Source organism: Pseudopipra pipra, chromosome 2 (assembly GCF_036250125.1).
Source record: "Pseudopipra pipra isolate bDixPip1 chromosome 2, bDixPip1.hap1, whole genome shotgun sequence".
Classification (NCBI taxonomy): Eukaryota; Metazoa; Chordata; class Aves; order Passeriformes; family Pipridae; genus Pseudopipra; species Pseudopipra pipra.
The window spans coordinates 45,504,607-45,529,619 of record NC_087550.1 but is presented as its reverse complement, the minus strand read 5'-3'; the positions used below and the strand labels follow the sequence as shown (position 1 = coordinate 45,529,619).

Below are 25,013 nucleotides of genomic sequence, written 5' to 3'. Positions count from 1 at the left end.
CAAGAGGACAATTGCTATTACTTATGTCCAGTATTGCTGTAAAAAGGAAAAAGGATATCTGCTTAGTCGTACCACTGTAAGAACACATTTATTGCCACAGATCACCTAAGTTAACATGTAATATTTTGTAATATATTTTCATGGATTTATATCCTCTGCTAGGGAGATACTTCACAGCTTAGGACTTGTCTTTAGCATTTCACAGTGTGTCAAAATTTATCATATATATTCTAAAAATCAGCTCCTATTTTAGCAGTTTACAAACTTAAAATATAGACCTCTTACACATTTTTTTCATACTCAATTTAAAATCATTTTTAACCACTGCTTATATTGGAAAACAGTGACACAACATCTCTGCTGTTGCTTAAAGACTCTTCTGACATCAAACCTAAAATCAGTCACTATCTGTTTAAACCCTCTTGCTCTCATGCTAACATTTCCCATTACCTAAAATAGTGGGGTTTTTTTCCTTTGGAACCTTAGTCCTGTGATACATTATAGGTAATTAATTTACCACTCAGCACTGGACTTGTTAAGTTAAGCAAACCTGAGTTTATTTTTACCTCCTCTGACTGGGTGAGACCATCCATTCCACTGCTGCATTTAGGTATCTTTATTCCATGCTTCCATGCTTTTCTGAGTCTGATTTCTCTTTGTAAAGCCGGCATCATTCCCTGGCTCACAGCACAATCCGCTACAATCACTGTGGCTAAGGGGTGGAACAAGGATTGAAGTCAGGAACTTCTTAAATTAATACTGTTGCTGAAACATCTGAATGTCAAACTGCAGCTTCAGTCAAGGAGAAAAATGGTACAAAGCAATGCTCACTAGAGCAAAATGCTGAAATGCATTTCTCCTGTGCTCCACTCGCAGTCACTACGTGCAGAACAGCTTCTGGCACTACAGGTGCTTTGGTCTTCATTTGTACCTCCATGTGTCTGCCAGGCTGAAGGTACTGTGGTAGAGCAAATTATTTTCTTAGGTGAGGACATTTTTTACATAACCATGGTATTGTGATTAAAAGAGAAAAAGAGAGATCTGGCAAAGAATGGCCTTTTAGAAGGTTATGTACAGCCAAGGGCCTGATGCCCCCAGGTAATGTACACCTTTGCAGGGATACAGGAAAAATTCTTCATTTTTCCAGTCCACAAAATTGCTCTTCGAGGAGCAGTTTTGTCAGAGAAGCTGAGGATGGCAGAAAGTAGATAGAACAAGAACAGTTGGAGGCAGTGGACACAGAAGCACAGTATAACTGAAGGCTGCTACAAGTTAAATAAGACATTAGTGGGAATTTTGATGTGAACTGTATTTATGCATTTGGATTTGCCTTCTCCATTACATTTACTGAATAAATATTTCTGTTCTATTTCTGTCTTGACCTATTACAGTGTTTCCTCTGCTTAAAAAGATCAGGTGCTTAAAAAGGTGAAAAAGGTGCTTAAAAAGATCAGAATTCTTCAGAAAATTAGAATGTAGAATAAAAGCCAGGGTAGAGCCAAATGTCTTTCTTAGGTTTGCTTCATCAGATTATTTGAATTCAGGGGAGAAAGGTTTTTTTCCTAAGGAAATAAGACAATTCTAGAAAATAATAACTTACTTTTTTTGAAAGAAACTCTTGATCTTCTTTGTCTAGATTTTTTTTTTCTTTCTGACAGATTTTTTTCTTCATTATGTGAGGAGTTTGAAGTCAAAGGGTCAAGTGATGGCTTATCTTTTCTTCTCTTATTCAGTCTCCGAAGTTCACTCCTTAGAGTAAAGGAGGTGTTCTAGCTGGCGCACAAGGCTTTCTTTTCTACTACTGTGGAAGGGCTGATGGATATCATATGTGTAATTTATTTTTAAATTTAGTATTAGCAGCATTTTTTTTCTCTAAGTTACAAATTAACCAAACTCTTTTGGCCACTGCAATAAGGCATGATTAACATCTGTTTTTAAGCTCTTCTATGATTTCTCTTTACTTTGGTTCTTGCCAGTCTTAAGACCCTGCTCCTCTCCCCTTTACTACCTTATCTGACAAATAAAGACAGTGTCTCAAATTAGTTTCATGTAACAGTCTTCATTCTGATGGTCTGAGAAATTAACCAAAACTAGATCTCTTCATTAAGCTTTTTGTGTGGCAAAAATAGGTTAAACCTTTCTTAGCTTAAAAACAGGAGCATCCTGTTATCATTTACGTATCCTTGGAGCCCCTGCTGTAGGAAAACTTCCCAAACATCTGTTAATTGCTAGGTGGCAGATGTTAATGATGTATAAACAAGTCAGACTCAGCAGGGGCTGTTACTGGTTTGTTCAGAGCTTCTGTGTGTGAATGAACTAATCTTAGAAGTGGAAAGAAACTCCTGGCTCATTTAAAGATAAAAGTGAGAATGACGTGGACCATCAACTGAAGGAAAGCAAGTCAGCCACTGAAAGGCACTCTGAATAAAAGAGAAGGAAGAAGGAATCAAAAACTAGAATTTGGGATAATGCTTGAATCTGGAGAGTTACGGAAAATTAAGTACAACTGTGCAGGATTAGTAAATGCCCAAAGCAGTAGACAGAGTCGTCTGTAGGAAAATTCCCAAACATGGTTATTGGAATGTCCATATCTTCTCACGATGGCAATTGGAAAGAGTAATGTCATCACTAGGGTGTCATCTGCATTAAAATGGCCTTCCTAAAATTTTCATGTGAGGTTGAATTTCAGAGCCTTATAAAGGGAGAAGGTTCCTTCTGGAAATTCTGACATGACAGTATTAGTTTAATTCAAGTCTGAATAGCAATTCTCTTTATCCCTTCATCCTTGTAATCTCCAGGAATCTAAAATATCTGAAGTTAAGTGCTACAATACTGCATCTATGCCAAAAGTCTCTTCCCTTAAAATACCACCTTTATTATATTCTTCTTTTTTCTTTACTTTCTTGCACTGATTCACTATCACTAATGGGAATTAGTTGCAATTATTAATATTCTGCTGAAAAAAAAAGTGATGCATTAGGTTCTGCTGGACTAGACATCTGATAATTCAGTTCATCCTTTTAATAAAACTAATTGCAAAATGGATATTTTTCCTTTGGTGAGTGTTTATTAACCCTTTTCTTTCAATGGACGATGCCAGCAGAGTTTGGGAAGGTGAAGACCAGATGGATAATTTCATCAATTGCAGAAATACAAGATTTTGAAGTAAAACTATAGACTGATAGCAAGTGGATCCAAAACAACCTTGTGTACTTTCTTTTTTTTATATTTATCATATGTTTTAGAAGTTCCACTTACCCACATTCAATGCATGGTAAATAATTTACTAAATCATTTCCAAATTTCTAGTTAGGAGAATGATTTCATCCTCTTTTTGTCCTCTAATACAAATGTACTTGTTATCTGCTGACATTTGAGGTGAATAGGAGCTAGTGTTGTAACTAGCCCAGTCACCCCATGCAGTAATTGAACACCATCTAGTGGGTATTCACTTAATCCTTTAATTCCTAAGCAGAAGTTATATTGGTTATAATTTACAAAATAATTGTTCTGTAAACTCAAAACCAGTGCCCTCAGACAACTAGTCACTGTAAATTGCATGTCTAATGGGTCTTACATTGTAGAAGAGAAGCATAGTAAGGTTTTGGTGTTTATTGTGCTCTGGACAGCAAGACAAAATGTCTCAGACCTTGAGCTTAAACACACAACTCCCATTAATTAAATTACCAACATAGAATTTTTTCCTTTCAGTAAAATGCCCCAATTCACTGTTAAGTCCAGTACTTAGTGATCTCATATCTAGATAAATAAGGCAAAAATGCTGTCTTATCTTTCATAGGTTGTCAGTGAGAATTGAAGCCAGGGTAAAGCCTTCAACTGCTTAAGAATGTTGTTGCCTTTGATATAAGCAAGGGAGGGAAATCCTTAAACTCCATACAAAACCTACCAACTATTGCATGTATTTGATGTTAATGTATGTTACAAAAGCACATAAACTGATATTTTCTTATTGGAAAGGTTGGTCAGATGACTGTATTAAATTAGAGAGATGTCTTTTATTTATAACCCTTCAAAAACAAATGTCTGCAAATCTAAATGAACATGGTCTTGGGCAAGCTACCCTGACTAGCCTTGCTTTGAGCTTTTTCATGTTGTCATCATGAGAAGATAAGGACATTCTAATCATCGCAGTAACCTCCAGAGCTCCATTCCAACTTTCCACTAATCTGTGAATGAGGTAATTTCCCTTAACCATGGGGGAGCCCCACTTCATGGGTCTTCCCACAAGCTTCTCTGAAACTCCTTAGACCATCTTTCACAGTCACCAAAAAGGTGCTGTTTGTGCTGTATTCAGTAGAGTGTTACCGCTGGGAAAGAAATAAGAGCAATAAGATGTTGGAAAGCATGTGTTTACTCTGAATTTGCGTCAGAATTACATCTGACGCAAATTCTAGATGTTTGATGGAAGGACAAGGCACTAGGAGAATGAAACATCATTAGAATAGTGCAGCAATAGAAATCAGGCATCCTGCTGTTGAGATTTCCAGATTTCTCAATAGCAGTACAGAAGGACTTCAGCCACCTCTCTCTCTCCTTTTTTTTTTTCTTCCAAAGGTCAGACTAGGCATTGCTGGCATATGATGAATGAAAGTTTCCAAAACTAGTGTTTCTCGCACAATTCCATTGTACTTTTCCAATCAGCTATCACCTCCTTGAACCCTTTTTGCCATCTTTCTAAGACTTTTTACTATATGTTGCTGTAGTGGAAGTAAATTAATCTTTTTAAAAAAATACAAAACATAACAAAAAAGAAAACATTAATGATGGTGTAAATAATTTTGATATGTGACAGGGTGAAACAGGACAAAAAGCGAGCTACTATATAAACCACATCTAAGTAGCTATTTATATTTACAGCACTCTTGAGAACCGACTCAATTTATGTGAAATGTCAGTGCTCCTGGTTACTTACCCACTGCAGTAATTTAAATTGCCTAGATGCACTAATATGTCAGCTATTTACTGCTTGGACACAACTACTATAAATGTCCTATATCTGAAAAGAATTACATTTTTCTTGCTAATACCACTAATAAATTCAATTTTTTCACAAAATATTTCCAGTTTTAATTATTAAAATGTATCAAAATATTAGATCTTGGGTTTTTTTTCCTGATCCACTAGGAATAAGCAGTATCAACAGTATCCTGAAGTCTGTACTTGGATGAGAAAGTTTAAGAAGAAGCAAACTATTTCATAAACAAAACAGTTGAAATAATATCACTAAGGTGATCTGCCTAGTGGATGAAAGGCTGTGGATGTTGTCTACCTGGACTTTAGTAAATCTTTTTTACACCAGTTCCCTCAGCATTCTCCTGGAGAAACTGGCTGCTCATAGCTTGGATGGGTGCACTGTTCACCGAGTAAAAATGTCTGTATGGCCTTGAGAGTGGTGGTGAATGGAGTTACATCCAGCTGGCAGCCAGTCACTAGTGGTGTTCCCCAGGGCTCAGTATTTGGGACAGTCCTGATTAGTATCTTTATTGATGATCTGGACAATGGGATTGAGTGCACCCTCCGTCAGTTTGCAGATGGCATCAAGTTGGGCGGGAATGTTGATCTTTCGGAAGACAGGAAGGCTCTGCAGAGGGATCTGGACAGGCTGGATCCATGGGCTAAGGCCAATTGTATGAGGTCCAATAGTGCTGGGTCCCACACTTGGGTCACAACAACCCCATGCAGTGCTACAGGCTCAGGGAAGAGTGGCTCGAAAGCTGCCCAGTGGAAAACGATCTGGTGTGCTGGTCGACAGTGGCTGAACGTGATCCAGCTGTGTGCCCAGGTGGCCAAGAAGGCCAGTGGCATCCTGGCCTATATCAGCAGTAGTGTGACCAGCAGTGTGGCCATGGCAGTGATTGTCCCCCCATACTCGGCACTGGTGAGGCCACACCTCAAGTATTGTGTTCAGTTTTGGGCCCCTCACTTCAAGGAAGACACTGACGTACTGGAGTGTGACCAGAGAAGGGCAACAAAGCTGGGAAAGGGTTTTTGGAGCATAAGTCTTATGTGGAGCGGCTGAGGGAACTGGAGTTGTTTAGCCTGGAGGAAAAGAGGCTTGGGGGGAACTTATCACTCTGTACAGCTACCAAAAGGGGGTTGTAGTGAGGTGGAGGTTGGTCTTTTCTCCCAGGTTACAAGTGACAGGATAAAAGGAAATGACCTCAGATTGCACTTGGGGAGGTCTAGATTGGATATTAGGAAAAAATTCTTCACTAAAAGAGTGGTCAGGCATTGAAACAAGCTACTTGGGGAAGCGGTGAAATCACCATCCCTGGAATTGTTCAAAAGGCACATGGATGTGGCACTTGGGGATATAGTTTATGGTGGGCTTGGCAGTGCTGTGTTAACGGTTGGACTTGACAATCTTAGAGGTCTTTTCCAGCCTTAGTGATTCTATTGTCTTTTGAACCCAAATTATGGAATCTTAGAATCGTTTAGGTTAGAAAATATTTTTAAAATCATGAAGTCCAACCATTAACTGCTAAGTTAACCACTCAACCATGTTCCTAAGCAACACATCTACATGTCTTTTAAATACCTACAGGGATGGTGACTCCAGCACTTCCCCGGGCAGCCTGTTCCAATGCCTGACAACCCTTTCAGTGAAGAAATTTTTCCTAACATGCAATCTAAACCTCCCCTGGTGTAACTTAAGGCCATTTTCCAAACTACAGTTTAGTATTAACACTATCTGTCGAATGTGTGAACATGTATTTGTGTGCACATAAACTGATGAGGTAATGCATGAGCAGAAGTCTGTTGGGAGCAATAGGACAAAATAGTTGACTCACATGATTATTTCTGGCATTGTTATCCGTAATTCTTGCATGTTGGAGCATTCATTACATATCAAAGAACAATAAACCATACAGTTGCTTCATATATTTTGACATAGTTTGAAATTATTTGTAGTTCCTGCTTAGGGGGTAAATTGCATCAAAGCGAAAGTGTGAAAAAAGTGGTCCTCTCTGGCACATGCCCTCTTTTTCCTTATTCCAGGGTCAGTAAGGTAGCTTTATGCTAATGATAAATTCCCACACAGAGGATGAATTCCTCACCTGGCACCTCAATTATGTTTTCCAGCAAGAGTCCAATTTGCAATAAGCAATGTTTAATATTCTTGTGCTTAGTCCTTAACAGGTTTGGGGGAATTTTTTTGCATTTTGTAAGATGCATGTGAAAAGTAACAGTTTGTCATAACAGGGCAGATCTTCAGAATTCAAATTATAAAGGAATTAGCTGAATGAGACGGTAGGAATAGTTGCTACAGTGGCAATGGTGGTTTTGTATTGAGCACATAAACTTAAATCAGGTTTTACACAGTGAGATAAGAATTTCTGATTCTGTTAAGATGTTGACCTTTTCTTTCTTCGTTTTGATTGTGGGATGATTGATTTGCACACAATTTCATTCTGAATCCAAATTAATCTCTGCTTACAATTAAGATACAGTTTTCTCAAGTTGTGTATGCAGTCAGATTTTGACCTGTGTCATTTCATTGTTGGTGTTCTTATCCTACTTTATTTGTTCTTCTGTACTTATCTTCTCTAACCATAAAGTAGATTATAGAACCCTTAGGCCAGGGATCCTGACTTCTAACACTGCCTGGTAAAGAAACTGAATTAAACCTCTAGTGCTATGAGGCTATCATAATAGTTTACCTTCATCTGTTAGTACCTTAACCTAGCATGTGCTGCTACACTGTAGTATTTAAAAAACTAGTCTTTGTTAGCAACAGGAGATGATGACTTAAAGCAAAGGGATGCTACAGATATCATAGCTTCTTTATTTTAGAGTAGGAGTCTTCTTGAAGCATAGGCTAGATGAGACTGACTCAAACCTAATAATAGGAATTCTTTCTTGAGTTGAGGCTCTACCTGCCTGCTGTGCAGATTCAGGAAATGCCATCTATCCCGAAAGTTTGAACTGCATAATGTTCTCTGTAAATTGGCAGGAATTGTTCTCCACCCTTCTGGTCTCAGAAGCGTGTATTATGAATACAGCTACTTCCAGGTAATCTTAATTGTCCTTTATAAGACTTTATTGCTCCAATTATGCAGCCACTCTCCCTCTTAAACTGTAGTAAACTTTGCTCTTGTGTCTGATTAAGTTCTTACTAAAACAGAATACATGCCTTAGCATCGGGCTGATAGATAGGAGGTTGGAAAAAACAGATTACAGAAAGAACTAATACAGAAAGCAGTATGAGTTATCTGGTTGCATGCAAAAGAACTCACTTGCTCAATTTAGATACATAAAAGTTGAATGTCAGGTCAGAGCAGGTGATTGTATTATTTCTTTAAAGCTAATGAAACAGGTAAGTCTAAGGCCTGGATGGGACACCTGTCTCAACCTGGAATAAATTGTCCTGCTCTGTCAGGTTCTCTCCCTTGAGTATAAAGGGAGCCTGGGGTCATTAGTCAGAGTGAGGTTTGTAGACAGAGATCTTTTATTAGACCAATTGCTCTAAGCTGGAAAAATTAGACAAGCTTTTGGGCATATGAGCTTTCCTCCTCTGAAATAGGAGCAGCAGATTTCAAAGTTAATTATAAACCCTTTTCTGCGTATGTCCTTCCAGCATCATAGTTACAGCAAAGCACCATAGAGATCACTAACTCAGATTTAGGCATCTACTTTTTAGACATCTAAATGAAGCCAGAGGAATCAAGCATGAGGTGCTTATTTGGGAGCTTGAGGACATGATTTCACATGACACATTCTTCCTCAGGGTGCTTCCTGCAGTCATGAGCTGTGCACCAGCCCAGAGGACAGGCAGCCTCTCCTGCTGGGAAAATGCTCATCTGCGACTGTGCTCTGTGCCTGGCTTCTTGCTGCTTGTGTGTTACACGTGAAGTCTTAACTCGCATCACATGCTCCTTGTGCAGCCAAAGGCTGCCATTACACGCCTGTTAGACTTTTCCAGTCATTTGGAAGAAGTAACTTTCTGTATGCTGTATATCACTGCAGGATAAGTCTTGTGGTAAGACTGGAAGCTTGAACACATTCTCAGCTTTTCCTTATCTGCAGTTTGGATATGTTATGAGAAGGAGAGCAGATCTAGGGTTATGTCACTTTCTCTCGATAATACCTAAGATGAAATTGTTGCCCTGCTTTCCCTACCATCCCCACAGACTCCTATTATAGTTCCAATGAGGACTGAGCTGCTCAAAAGCTTTGTAGTGGGCACCACAACATCTGCTTTTACCCTGGTGCCTTTGCTTATTTTGGGAACTCCTTGCACTGCTGGTGACTCGGTGCCGCGGTCTCTTTAACAGGTTTTGAAAACTTGCTAATCTTAATTTTTTAGTCTGTTTCAGTTTCCTAAAAGACTGTGTCATCCTTTGATGTTTTTTCCCTGCATCAGCATCCCACCCTTTTTACCCGGGGCTGCCTGACTCACTGAGAAACCTCCTGATATTGACTTGCTCTGATGCAACTGCTCTTCTGAAATGGAGATTTGCCAGCGCTGGCCTCGGCCCAGCACTGTGTATTTCTTGTTTCCTCAGAGGAATGATTGCTTTAAATAAAGAAGGACAGATGCAAAGCTTGTTTTGTAAAGCATATCAGAAGCTTCTATTACTGCAAATTGCCTTTTCCACTGGGCATACTTGAACTATAATTCAGGTGGTTCAATTCACTAATTCATGTGATTGAAATGACTTTTATCAATTATCTTTCAATGGAGCAATGCACTAGTTCAGTAAAAGCTTTCTAGCTGAAGTGGATTCTTAATTCATTTAAATTGCATGCTCATTTATTATTCATATACTAGTTTGCCAGGAGCTATCATAGCAATCTGACCACTTCGTTTGTCATGCTTTCAAAAAGCCTTAATTTTTTTTGTTATCCTTGATTTATCTCTGATATGACCAATATTTCAAAAGGAGGCCTTAAAGAATTAATTACTAGCTTGAATTTTTGCCTTTTATTGGTTTCATTAGCACTAAGTACTTTATAAATGCATAGAAGAGCTTTAAAGAATGAGAATGAAAATAAGGTGGGTAAAAAAAGGACACCTTGTTAATATAAGGTACTTGTCCAGTATCATTAAAATTATCTGAGAGAGAGCTGAGAATGAAATACAAGCTATTGAATTTCAATGATCTTGTATTTCAGGCTAATTTGAGCAAAAATTTTAATGGCATCTCCCCAAGGAAATCAACATACGCAATTCTTATCTCACCCAGCTTAGTGGTGCAGGATTCTTAGAGTTCAGCTTGCATGAAGGCTGGCAACGAGTTAAAATGAAGAAATAAAAATTCTTGTTCCCATGGCAGGCAAGGCTGCAGGGTGGGCTCTGCTGTGAAGGCCACAGCATGAGCTGCACACAGTGGGGTTGGTTTTTAAAATGCCCTGATCCTCAGATTACAACTGTGCTGAAATCCCATCCAGCTTAAAAGGTTCGTTTCACTCATCATTTTGCAGAATGAGAGTTTGTTTGAATTGTGAATATACTTAATGCTATTCTCATCATAATTTTTCATGAAAAAACAAATGGTTTTATACTACCCCAGTATGACCTTGAACTTGCCAAACTTCACTAAAGGTAGCAACAATTGCTATCTAAAATTAAAAAGCTGGGAAGTCTTTTTGGTTTTAGTTTTTGTCTGTTTGTCATTGTGTCTGTTTGAAATGAAGTTAAAAAGATCCTTATCAAACCATCTCAGTGACTGCTGATAAAAGAGATAGGAGTTTGTTGTCCTCCTAGGAAAGCATACCTATTTTATACTGTTCTCATTTGAAGTTAAGGCTATGGAGAAACATTGATTCAAATTTTAATTTCTATATCACAAAAATAAAGGAATCTTGCAGACATGTAAAAGTATGTTTTCTTGCAGGTGGTAATAACTACTTTTGCTTTGGCACTTGATTATTTTTGTTATAATCGTTGATCTTAGTGATTTTGTTCATTCTTTGAATCTAAATGTCTTTTGTCAGGTCTAAGCCTTTCCTTAGCTGTACAGGTGTAAATAGGTGTTACTGACTGCAAGTGGGTACTTGTTTAATTCAGCTATTTCCTAACATTAATCCTAACATTGATGTCAGGTCCATTCTACATCTCAGTGTAAAAAAAGATAGATGAGGGAAACGCTTCTATTGTAAGAAACGCATGTGACAAAATATCCAGGTTTGCCAAGGGCAAATTAAGGCTGACGGATATGCTCTTGGTGGTGTTTTCTTAATTACAGTTGTCAACTAACTTTCTTGGCTAACAGCACAGAATTTGTGTGCTTTTAAGTAGACTTGGTTTTCATTCAACTTAAAAAGCTAAAATGCCTTTTTGTTCATGAAAGGTGTGTCTGTACCTCATTGTTTCATAGATACGCTATAAATGGTGAAAATTAGATGATGGCATCTGTAAAATATGTAGAGACCCTTGAAAATACTCAATGTCCTTTAAACCAGAATTCCATCATCATCATGGCAGTTCGGAGGGGGAAGGTTGTTTTTCTTCTCATTCACTCAAATTCAAAACAAAAGAATTCCAGGTTTCTTTTTTTGATACCAAGATGAGACTGTTACTGCTATAAACAAGTTTTCTAATATGTCATTAATTTACCTATTAGTAAGGATCTATTAATGTCAAAGAATAAAACTATAGAAAATTGCATCATGCAGATCTTTTACTTAATAGATTAAATAGTTCCTAATAATTATATCTGTTATCTGTATTCCTCAGAGAGACACTTAGATCCTGATGTATTTGTAGTTGTGTAAGGAATGACAACACCAAGATTTAATTCATAGAAAGGAAGAGGTACTTTTGTTGTTCAGTGTACAGACTGGCTAAGAAAACTGTTAATGCCTTTGCAGTGCATCTTCTGCAAAGAGGAGTTAACCTTCTCCTAATTATTGTAGACAATGCCTTAAGAGACCTGATTCCTCAGAGGGCTGCACATTTGATATTAATAGAGCTTTCTGTGTTGCTGTTTAAAGAGATCTCACTGTTAGGAAGTAAATAAATGGAGAGAATAATCACCAAGAGCTAAATTAGTATTCAAGGAGTATAATGAGTGCTACAATAAAAGTAGCTGGTGTTTTCAAATGAAAATTGAGATTTTGAGTCTTCACAGATGATTTTATTTGGTGACAGTACCAATAAAATGTAACTGGATTCAATTATTAGAAAATATTCAAATAATTATTGCTGGAAACTTATTCTACAGTTTAAATTGTTGCACTATTATGAGATTGTATTCTAATACTTTAGACAAATGGCAATGTGAAAAATAATACTACTGTCCCAAGTGTCAGGGTGTTTTTTCCAAAAAATTCCTATCCTAGCAGTTCACATTCATGCTGACATCTGTATGCCATTTTCATTTGACTAGGTTATTAAATATTTTGATTTTGAAGCCCATGTGAGAAGAGCAACATTAAAAGACTCCACATTTATTACTCTGATGTATTTACTGCTTTGAAAAGTAGAAATGTCTTTGTTCATCTCTCAATCTGTCCCTTTCCATCCTACCCTTTTTCCTCTCTTATTGTAGCAGCTGCCCCTTGTCCAGTCAGTCGTGGCAGGGGCCAACTGACCCACCTGGTTCTACCTCTCACCACGTCCTGGGATGATATGACTGTCCTCTCCCTCTTCTGCCACTGAGCAAAGGCTTCCTTTCCTCCACTATTTCTTTCACCCATGTACCAGTAGCACAAGCACCTCTGTATTGTTGTTACTGTCTTTTCACTTCTGAAAGAGGTCAGTCAACATATCAGCATCTGAAACGTCCTCTGGAGGTGACTGGCTGGATGTAAGAGGACAGATGTTGATGGCTGCCACAGCCATTTGTGTGAGCTCCAGACAGTTGCATTTGTGACTGCTGGCTGATGAAAAGAGAGTCCATATGTCTACAACAGATTTTCCTTCCATTGCTTAATTTTTATCAAGATACAGTAATTCTCATTGAGAATATGTTCTTCCCCAGTAACCGGGTAGCTGAAGAGTTTCAGAGTTATTGTGCTGAATGCAACACAAAGAAGAGAAGCACAAACTTACCAAATGTAGAGCCTCACAAACTTGGCCAAGTAGTGTCTCATCTGTAGCTCCCAGTGCTTTCTCCTTACCTTGCATCAATTATCCATGCCTCTGCTGTTCCAGCTCGCAGAGTTCAGCTTATCTCCCTTTGTCATCCTCCTGGATGCTGGGAAAAGGCTACTCCCCAGTACACTGCTGTGGTAGCAGGTGCCATCCCAGATGTGATGTTCTTGGGGTCACCAGGAGACTGAAATGAGTAGAGCTGCTCTTAACCAAATAAGGGTGTATGGCTGGCTTCAGTACAGACAGCAAGTGCAAAGAGCATGTACAGTGAAAAACATTACAAGGTGGCTTTCCTTTTTTTTCTTTCAGATACTGTTTTTTGCAGACCTACAGCCTGATTCATTCCCTCCTGTAAGGCTGGTCACTCACTATCTGGGTCTCCCAGAGCCAAAGGAACTGCTGTAGTTTAGTTCCACATTGAAGTGGGGCAACATTTCAAAGCTGAGATCTAAATAACTTAATTTGCTAAATAACCATTCTTTAAAATGCTCTGCAGCAGTAAACGGTGTTAGATGTAACTGTGGTGTTACATCACACTGCTCAGGATTCAGCCTTACTGGATACAGTGATTGTTGCTTGTTCTCAGACTCTGTTATTGATCTGACTTCTTTTGTCTCAAATGAGGCTAAGTAGAGGACTTCGTACATTGTTTGAGTTAGAGGGTATCTACCTATGTAGCTTTATATATGTGTGTGTATATGGGTGCAAATATATGTACAAGCGGTGCACGAAAATGTATTCATCCACAGTGACAGGTGGTACTGGCAACACCTGTTGCTGGGGTCACTCAACACTCCAGTATTAAACCCCTAATTTTAGTTGCTTATAACTTTTGTCAAAGTTAAACATTTGTGTTGAAATGTTATGTGCCAGGTGTCTGCCTTAGGCTGATTTGGGGGAGGGGGTGTGGGGAGAGGAATTTTTTAGCAAAACTGTTACTGCCAGTTCAAAGAGCAGAGGCCAGGGCACAGTGGTTTGCCTGTGCTGAAAAATGAGCTATTGCTGGTTGAGATGTTCCAGCAGCTTCCCTTGTCCAAAGCAGAAAGTTGCCGGTGGAGACCCCCTGCAGCTGGGCATGCCATTTGCCAGCAATATGGAAATTTGCTGTTTTACTGAGAATGCACCTCTGTCTGGCTAAATTATGGGCCTGTGAAAACACTCGGTAAATCTTTGCTGACAGCTGCCCACCAGGCTGCCTCCATCATGTCCGTTTCCAAATAGCGGTGCTGTGCTGGTGACCCTTTGGATGCAAGGTGCCCGTGAAGCCGCAGAGTAGCCTTGGAGTCTGAGCATGGAGCATGCCAGCCTGCTGCACATAGAGGCACCAGTCCACAGAGCAAATCCAAGCAGCTCAGCTTGTGCTTACACACTGTGAATAAATAGGAGAGAATGGTTGGCTGGAATCCAGAGGAACTGGTGATGTAGGAAGAGAGTGATGGGCTGAGAGTGGTAAGAGTGAAGGACAACGGGGCTTTGAGAACTGTATAAGGAGAAATGCTGAGGAGGCAGATCAGTGTGACAGGGCAGACAGGCAGAGAAAGGATGAAGCACAACTCCTGCTGGTCCATGACCACAGGGTTTCTGTGATCCCTGCCTAACCAGCTGGAATGTTCCATTGATGATACATCCAGCTCTTCAAATGGTGGATTTACACAGGAATACAACCTATACTGCTGCAAGTGTCTCCCCTGTTTGAGTTTATAAACTTGACCTACTAGGAAACCCTTAGGAGTTTGCATGATTTTCATCTGATGTTCTTTCAGAAGGCAGAGTTGTTCAGTTTACTTCTCCTTAATAGAAACGTCAACATTTTCTTACTTTTTTCTTTTTTTTTAGTATTTCTTAGCTTTCACGTGCACAACCTGCGCTTCAAGGATTATTATGTGTGCACGGAAACCCCCAAATACTACAGTTGTTTCTTACTGTATAGTCTTAGTTTGAAATCTGTGCAACATTTGTAGCTCACAGTATGCAAAGTTACACTAGTAAGGCAGTTGTAGACACTGAAGTGGGCTGTGGTTTCATCTAGGTTGAGAGAACATTTGAACAGACTGCTCGTATTGCTTTTGAATCTTGTCCTTTCACAAGCATTATGGGAATTAGAAACAAACTGCCTGTTGCAAAATATTCTGTTTCATATTACTTAGCATTTTCCCATAAAAATCTGAAGAAATGCCACAGGACCTGATCAAAGTTTAAAGTCAGTTTGTTATTGAATGATGATGATTTTTTTTTTATTATAGGCAAAGCCTCAGCCAAGAAACTGACAAAAAAGGTAAGCAAAATGTTCCTTTCCTTCTTCAAAAGAACTTGCATTCTTTCTGTTACTGAAATGATTAAGTCTCTTTCAAAACTGGCTTTATATTTTCTTGTTTGTGTCTTTGAAGGAGGTAGATGCTGCACTGCTGTATGTTGCCAAAGCTAAACCAGGGCCGACCTTTTTTAGAGACCTTGGTGATAAAGGTAATGAGCACTTTTGATACTGAAAAATACATGTTGCTTTTTATCTCATTATATGGTAAGAGTTGAATGTATTTCATGGATTTGATTTCATCCGCATCTAGCCAGTAGCTGCCTCCTTGGCAAATCTCTCAGTTATGCAAGAGAGTAAAGAGGCAGGGCTGGGAATTGAAAGCCTTCTGAGGTGCAGGAGACATGAAAGAAACTGAAAAGCCTACTTGGAGAAGAGAAAGGGGCTGAAAAGGATAACTTCAGCACAAAATGGACTTTTAAGACTTGTTAATAAGCTGCTGTTTCACTATATAACTCAAATGCGTGGCAACTAAGAATAAAAATAAAATTTGTATCTAATTATGTAAAGCAGCATCCCTGATTCCAGGAGCAGTCTTGGGACTGCTATTTCTTCCTCTTCAGGAGCTCTTTGACCTTTTGCAGTGCTGATGTGCTTTGATTTTTTTTTCACCCGACATTTCCACCTTATATTGGAAAACTGAGAGCTGGGATATTGTTTGTGTAAGAACAAGGAATTAAAGAACAGCAAATAAACATGTCATTAGCATAAATTAATTGAAGGGAGAAAACAAACAAGAGGATCAAGGAAACCAAATAGATGAGTAATTAACCATTTCACCAGTAACAAAGACCAAAATCCCCAAACTAATGAGAAACACTGACAGTGCCTATTCACAAACTTTCTGTATCATACAGTTCAGCCTGAATCCCTTATCTCATGGACATTTCTGGAAGCTGCCGTTGCACTGCTGCAGTTCCTTGGCAGGCATGAGCCACACTCTCTCCATGCACAGCAGATCCCCAGACAGGGCTGGCAACTTGTGCCAAGAGAGCAGCCCTCAATCTCGGTCTGCAGCATTTCACCTACCCTGCGGCCTCGTGGCCCCTTCTGCCTGCACTTCATTCCTTGCATCCTTGAGCAGATGTGGAGGGGGCTGCAGCTGGATGCCTTGCTTGTCAGTCCTCTCCTGAAAGCCCCAGCATACCCTAGCAACCCTGAACCATCTCCAAACAAGCTGAACATTTTTTTCCTGTCCTAGGGAAGGCTGGATTTTGCATTGAATTGATTCCCTGCCTTTTCAAATTACTAATCATCACATGCTTTCCCAGAATTAGGTTTAAAGTATTCCCAGTCTTTAATTCTTGGATATTTTCTCTATATACCTTCTTTTTTAGAGCCTTTCTGTTTCTCGTGATGGACACTGCAAATCCCCAGAGCACACCGCCTGTGAAAACTGGGAATCCACCAAGAGAAATTGCAAACATAGCAAATCAGCACAGCCTCCTTTTGTTGCACCTCTCTCAGCTGAGTGCTTGGCACAAAGTGGGCTCAGTGATATGCTCAGCCTGGTGTCTTTTGCATTCTGGCCAAGATCTCCCCGTGCTTAGCACTGTGTGTCCGTATATTCTGTCCTTCAGAGGTCACGCAGGAGTTTGAGACGATGCAGGAACATTCAGTGCAGTCATCCATATGTCCCCACAACACACGGAGTTTTTACAGGTTTTGATCATGGTATCTGTTTAGTGACTTTGATGCTTTTGCTTTGAGGTGCATTATTATCACAGTTTAAAAATGAAAACATTTATGCTTTTACAAATACCAGAATAATGAATCTACCCTGTCCCACTGTTTAGCTGAGGTTATTTTAACTACCTTCAAATTGTTATTTAAATGTCAAGGAGAGGGAAAGCTGTATTCAGTCTAGTTTGTAAAACATAATGCTAGGGAATTCTGCCTTCTAGTGGGCAATTTCAAAATTCGTGTCATATTTTGTGGGGTTTGTGATTTATTCAGCACTAAGAATATTGTACTGTTAGCGTTTGCTATAAAGTTTGAGGATACGGATTTCTAGGGAGGGATAGAGAGAGTTCCTTAAGCAACAGAAAATGACAGTATCTTGCCAATGCTAACTGCAATACTTGGCTGCAAGTATGCTGAGTCATTCTACAGTATGTGAGGCTTTTATCTTTTAAATTTTACTTGGATAGAAATATAACTTTCAGTGGGCTGTTTTTTTGTTTTGTTTTTTTAAATTTGCCGCATTATATATTTTAATTTGAGTAACTTTGTAATGATTACTGTAGAATTAAAGAGAAAATTACCAAAACATTTCATTTACTTGATGGATGAGATAAATTGGCTATTCACTACAAGTAGTAAAAGGACAATAAAATTAAAATAAGATTTTTAATGGAAATTAGTCCACAAGTTAAAAAAATTGTATTACAAATTATTTTAGTATAGTCAGTCTTCCAGAAAATATCAGACAGACTGTGGATTTGCTTTAAAGCACTGAGTCAGGTTTTAAAGAATATTTTATATATATTTGTTATATTTACCTTTTTATCAATTTGACTATAGTGACTTTTCAAGTGTCCTCTTTCCTGACCTCTGCAATTCAAATGCTTTTCCCTTGAGCCACTGAGCAGGGTGTTGTCTTTAGATTGATCTTTTCTTCACATCCTACCATCTCTGTAAAAATTTTGCAGATTCTTTCTGCAAAATTTTATAATGTATAATGATCCATGTCTAGCTATATAGCTAAAACTCTCCAGGGGCTCAGTATTTTGTATCTCAATTATCGCAACATTTTTTTTCCTATGACTTTAGCAAACATGATCTGCCATGTTAATATCCTTTCAAATGCTTTGATAAGTATGTTTTTCTTTCACAACTCCTTTGAGTGTATGGTCTCTTATTTTGTATCCCAACACTGGGCTCTCATTGTTTTGTCTAGCATAAGCTGTTTGTCTTCAGTTTCCGGGTCTTCCCTAGACTACCCCTGTGCAGCGCACCTCAGGACAGCCGAGAGGCAGACTCCCACTTCTACTTGGCCAGTGATGCTCTCCTTCATTTCTTGGTGGTTAAATTTTCAGTCAGGGATCTCTGTGCTGACACCATTGCAGTCCATGACTGGGAGGTGTTTTCTGTACTGACCTGCTAAGTTGCCTCATTGACTTCCTTTATTGAATTCCTTTATGAATTCTTTCCTTAAACGTTCTTTTGCTGTGTCACACACAAAACAAAATTAGGAATCTTGATCACTGCCCATCACACTAATGGCTTCATTTCTTATCAGTCTCTCTTTGTTTCTATCTTTTTTTTTATCTTGTCTTATACTTAGGCATATAAGCTAAAAATTTGGAGTAGAAGTTCTTTCTCTGTTTATTTGGTTTTGAATTTGTAGAAAACCTACATGTTTTATCTAGGAACACAACTCCAAGTTTTACAGCAATGTAAATAATAATTTGTATTCTTATGATGGCAGAAATGCTAAAACTTGTAAGCAAAATTAAGTTTTTGAGGTGAAAGTGTTTTTTATTTCCATAGTGGTTTTATGATTGTAGTACTGTGCTGATTTACACATGATGCATGTTGGATAATAGGGTGAATAGCTCTATTTTGATGGAGAGGAAAGCTGAGATATGAAACCAGATTGAGTTGGCAACAGGGTCAGCATTAGACCTCCCTTTAGCTAAGATTTGTTCTCCAATTTTCAGACTCCTGCGCTTACCAATTTAATATTTCTGAACTGGTACTTAAAAGTGTTAAGTCACTATCTGAGGTCAAATACAAATGCTGCTGTCTGTGCACAGTAATTTATCAGAAGTTAATTGCTTATCACTGAAGCTTAAGTGTATTCTTTATCTATCAATTAACTGAATATAAATTATAAAACTAGTTTATCTTTGCACAGATAGGCATGTTTGAACTTCATTATTTTAAGCAGCTTCAGCTTTTAACTCACAAGTTAAAAGTAGCTCAGTTATTTTGAAAAGTGATTTATAAAAAAGCCCTTTACATTTTTTCTCCAAACATTATTGCGGGGCAGATGGTTCAAATTCTGTTGTTTAACCACCCTCATTATGCGCTCTCTATCTTTAGCTTGTACACTCCATTTTGACGCTATCACATCTTTGTGTTTGTTCAGGCTTTTCACTTAAGGTGGTATTTGAAAAGAAAACACTGGAATTTTCCTTCAAAAGGGGGGAAAATACTTTCACCTTGTAGAAAGGACACGTTCCTATTTAAAAAAAAAAAAAAAGAAGCCTCCTCTTGGCGCTCGGCCCAGCAGTACTATCAGCACAATCTAGCAGCTTGGCAGCTTTGCGTGTTGCCATGTTCCCCTTGAGAATTAGAGGGAAGCTATTCTCCGCCTTTGCGAGCCTGCCAAAGGATGGAGGACTTTGATCCTTCAGGGTAATGTTAGAGTAGTTCTCCTCCCAGGTACTAAATGTGACAAAGCACATTTAATTTATTTGCCTTTTATATAAACATTGAATGTTTTCAGTGAGAATCCAAAGATTTAGTGCAGGACTTTTATTAATACCAAATAAACCTTACTTTCTGGATTAGACATGAGCATTGATGAGTGTCTGGTTAGGGAATTTTACCTTCAGAGCACTAAAAACAGAAGTAAAAACTTTATTAAATAATAAAGTGGCTTACTTTAATAAATTTATTTAATACTATGTCAAACTACAGTTTTTATATTTATAGGATTTGATGTTTCAAGTCTTACTATGAGTTTTTGGAGGGTTTTTTGCAAATAATTTTTTTAACTCTTTCATTTCAGGGTTGATATCTTATGCAGAGTACCTGTTTTTGCTGACGATCCTTACAAGTAAGTATTGTATATTTAAAATACATTGGCATAAATACTCAGCTACTAACACCTTTCCAGGAACTTTTTCCTGAAATTTTTAGCTTCTAAATTTCTGCATTATTGTAAAATGTAAAAAACCCCACTATATAGAGAGTGATAATGCATTAATATAAATGGATATAACTTTAATTGATTGGAACTTACTTCCATAGTGGCACCATCGGTCCATAGCAATACTTCAAAAATCATGGTAATTTCTGCACCATGGGATCAGAAAAGCTTTTCAAAAGACTTTGAGAGAGGGCAGACATTGGTTACAGAACCAGATTATAAGAGGAGGAAGAACAGGGAGGAAAGATAAATAATTTGTCTTCTGGATAGTAGTTTTAGTCATTTTGGAAATGAGACATTAACATTGTAGCTCATGCAGTGGAATAAAAAGCTGTTGTGGCATCTCAAAGGTTGTTCCCTATTATTCTTGTGTTCAGATATGCAATGGATGCAATATACAAACAGAAGAATTCTGCAGTGTCTTTTTGTTTGGCTTTTTTAATCCTTTTTTTTATCCTCTGTTCCTTTTGACTTTATTTTCTCCAAGTATTTTACATGTATTTCTGCTCTCCCTCCTTTGCTTCCTTCCTTTTTGTCTAACAGACCTTTTGGTACTTGCTTTATCTACAAACAGGCATTTTTTGTTGTGCATGGAAGTGATCTCGGATTTTCTAGATTTCCTCACCCATACTTACTCTGTGCCATGCTTGCCACCCCTCCATTTTATTCTGATGAAGTGTAGGCGATGTTGAAAAATACCAAGATTTGAGATGTGTGCAATGAACATCACACAGTGAGACCCATACACTAGTAGTGAAGTAGTTCATGTGCATGTCCAGGGAATAGCCCACATGTGCAGTCTTGTTTGCATGACTTATACAGGTCTAACATTTTCAGCAAGGGACAAAACCAGGCATACTAGATTTATGGTGTCAGTGGATGGGGAAAGGAGAGAAGGAAGTAGTCACTTTTGCCTGATGGACTGTAGATGCTTGATCCTCATCACTTCCATGGCCGAGGCTTAAACAAATTGACAAATTTTCCTTGCACTGGAAATCCACCTTCTCATGGTGTAGTATGAACAAATAATTGTTGGTCTCCAGAGAGTGAAGAGAGTATGTCCAGCCTTCCTGATAATGGCCATCAGTATACACCTCTTGCACAGTTTAGGTAGCCCTTTTGCAGCTTACCTCATTTCTAGCAGAACTATATTAGCTCTTACTACATAGCATGAAGGGTGGATAATCTCTTAGGGAACTTCAGCTAGTACACAGTAATAAATAATATATATGCATTAAGATAACCTATGTAATAGACAAATATACTGCTTCAGCAGTGGTGACTGTCCCGTGCTACACGCTGCTTGAACCTGAGTTATACCATGTGCTCAAGTGGTTTTAAAATCAGAAATAAAAGTTTAGCCCAGTTAGAATACTGATTTTAATATATTTGTTGCAACTCAAAAATGATGCATTTATGTTAGAAAAGGAAAACTGTTGTGCATGGAAGTGATCTCGGATTTTCTAGATTTCCTGAGCCAAATTATAATTTCAGAAGAATACCTTAAAGTTGCAGTAATAGGTGCCAAAGGTTCTACTTCTTTAAAAATTTATGGCAGCTGAAAATGAGTTCATGCTGAATTATTGGCTGAAACAATTAGAAAACTGAAGCAGTATTAGAGCAAGTTGTTCCACTTCTCCAAACAATCAAGTAACATTATTTTTCACAGAATTTCTTTAAGAATGTATTGAACTGCAGAAACAAAGGCACCTTTTGATGCAGGATAAAAATGCAGTGCTAATGTTGCTGCTTTGGTTACACAGAGGGTTATCATATCGATCACTTTGAAAGCAAATGTCAACAAGTGTTAGTGCCTCTATCTTTGCCTAACAAGTATCCCATGTCAGTCAGCCCCAAGTTACACAACCTGTCTCTCTCACTACTGAGAATTAATATGAGATTTCTTAAAGCAGGCATTAATATTTAAATTACTTCTACAAAGTCACCAACAGAACAACTGGGAAACAGAAAAAGAGTCACCAGACTCCTGGTTCCAGGACACTGCTGACCAGACCATGCTGCCTGTCATACAAAAGCAGTGTCTGTAACAACACCGAACTTAAAAATGTAATTTTGTGTTAGGCAAAGGCTTTATTTTTTTGCCCCTGTGACCTTCTTTTCTCTTTTCTGTGTGCCTTGTATCATCACTATCTTTTTTTCTTCCAGTGCTGTATTGAATTTCATTTCTAGCAATAGGTTAATGGCGCGCTGGCTGGTGAAGAAGTCCAGGAATTGAAGTTGTCACCTTTACTCAAAGCTTCGTTTCAATTAGCCAGTCACACAAATTGACATCTTGGTCAACATAGGAATAGTTGGATAGGAAGCACCTAGGTCTAACCTGCACTCACAGCCAAGATGAAGCTCTTCTGTTCAGATTTTGGATTTTTGCCTGATTCTAATTAAATACAAATATATCTGTGGTAGTCTTTGAACTATGCTTATTTTACGAACACATACCTTTGGGGTTACATCATATCAGATAAGTATGTCATCTCTGTATAAGCAGCTTTAGGTCCTGTATTTTCAGTAACAGCTCTCTTATCTGAAAATTGGAACACAGATGGTATGAATTACTATTAAATACATCAATTACTTTTGTTCTCTAAATATGTTATAGGATAGCCTTTTCTTGCTTTTGTACTAGTAACACAAATTTAGCATGTGCCATTTCCATGGAAAGGAAGCCAGTTTTGATTATTACAACCCAGTTGCTGGGGAAGGGTTCTGCTGTGCAGATTGCAATGGTATTTATAAAATATCCATGCATCACAAGATTGCTTCACATAGAATGTTAATTGACTGCTGAAGATGTAGTTATTTCTAAAATGTAAAAATAGTACTTTCTTCAATGATCTTGTTATGACTTTAAAGGAATGGGATATTCCTTCAGCTTGTTCCCTTGACAGAAATATTCTTTTAAAAAAGAAAATGCAAGACTTAAAACTTTTCAGAATGGAACTAGAACATATTTCCAAAAGGAAAACTCTGAAGGCATTAGAGTTTTTTAGGTACTGCTTCACTGCCCTCATAGGTCCAACATTGTTCTTGGAAACATGAATATATTCCAGAGACAGTAAGTCCATGGCTTTCATATTAATGCCTGACTTAAATGGATTGTGGAATTAATTCATGTGCTCCAGAAATTACTGGGAAAAGGGCTTGCTACTGCAATGAACTGTAACTACATTTTCAGCAGCATGCTGCTCCTGTGTGGGCTCACTAATGAGCGAGGCCACCTCCTGTAAGCAAAGTAAGACCAGGAAATCATGGGAATGAGCTCAAAACACACTATGTTTTTATAGCAAGATTCAGAGCTCATTACATTTTTGTGTTGAAAAGAAACATCCACTCAGTGAAGGAAATGCAGGGTAAAATTGTGTAAAATTCCTGAGAAAAATCAGCTTGATGGGAGTCATACAAAACATGTTTTTGTCAAAAAAGACCGGAAAGAGTAGTTTATTACATCTTAGTAATATTTGAGTACATTGTTTAGGGAAGAAGGAGAAGTTAAAAAAGGCCTAGGGCTAACACAGCAGGAGCAGGAGCTGAGAGCTGGCCACTGTTACAGCATCGGTCTGTCTGCTGGGGAGGACTTCTAATACCAGCATACAGTCACCTGTGCAGGAAGTACCTGAGGAGTACACTAGCTCTTTTACCCAGTTTGGAAATAATTATTGGTTTCTGAAGGCAATTTCCACTCATCTAACCTGAAAGGGAGCTCTAATAAACAAGACAGAGCTAGACTGCAGAAGTGAAATGGGATCATGGAGGCATCCATAGAGAGTATCTTAAGACTAGGACAGTGTCTGTAGAATACAATATTGTTGTGGAGATCAGATGGACATTCATGGCTGTACTTGGGCACTGCTGGCATTTCTTACTTTCCCATTACATTAATTATCCCTTGAAATTATAGTAAAAAGGTGTTTAAAAAGTTTGCTTATATTGGAAGAGGTATATGTGGTTCACTGGAAGTACCATGTGTGTATGTAACAATGGAGAACTGAACCATAGGCAATATTCATTTTGCAGTCGTTACTAATTTTGTAATCATTATTTAAGTGCTAGTGTAAGCATCTGTGTGTATATTTTCAATAAAGTTATTTTGCAATTTGTTGCAGAACCCCAGACTGGACTTCAGATTGCCTTTAAAATGTTGGATACAGATGGCAATGAGCGAGTTGAAAAAAAAGAATTCTTTAAGGTAGGTGTATTTATATGCATATTCATCTTAAAGCATTTAAATAGATCCATGGGTTATATTTGGTAAATGAAGATTCATTAAAATCGTCAAGCCTATTTTTCAGTCCAATCTATGTTCACATACTTATTAAAATATTTTATATGAAAGAAGCACATACCAAAGTATTGCTGTAGAAGTACTTGAATTTGAATCCACTTTTATAAATGTTGCCTTTGAGTTGTATCTAAAAATCTGCTACTAGGAAGGTTGGTGTACATCCCTTAATCCCATAAGCTAATTTAAATAATAATCTGGAAGAATGTTTTATTTTCTAAATATGTTGAATAATTTCTTTAATACACCATCCTTCCTTGGTTTTTATTAATTTTGTTTGGTGCTGCAGAAGGGCATCGTTTTTCCCATGTTTTATATAAACTATGAGGGAGAAAGGCAGATGCTTAAAAAACAAAGAAAACTTTACTCTGTTCTTTTAAAGAAGAATAGGCTTAATTACATAACTTATTCAACTTTTAAATATTTAAGAGAAGACTGTTAACTAAATACTTCTTGTCAAAAGTTG

General features: G+C 38.1%; 1 protein-coding gene across 2 annotated transcripts in view; it reads left to right on the top strand.

Annotated features, from left to right (window-relative positions):
* MICU2 (mitochondrial calcium uptake 2) overlaps positions 1–25,013 on the top strand; it is a 146,140-nt gene that overhangs the window by 88,561 nt on the left and 32,566 nt on the right. For both annotated transcript variants that reach the window (XM_064645334.1, XM_064645333.1), the window contains exons 3-6: positions 15,304–15,335; positions 15,448–15,523; positions 20,110–20,157; positions 24,372–24,454. In XM_064645334.1, coding sequence (XP_064501404.1) covers positions 15,304–15,335; positions 15,448–15,523; positions 20,110–20,157; positions 24,372–24,454 — 239 coding nt within the window. The remainder of the gene's footprint in view (positions 1–15,303; positions 15,336–15,447; positions 15,524–20,109; positions 20,158–24,371; positions 24,455–25,013) is intronic.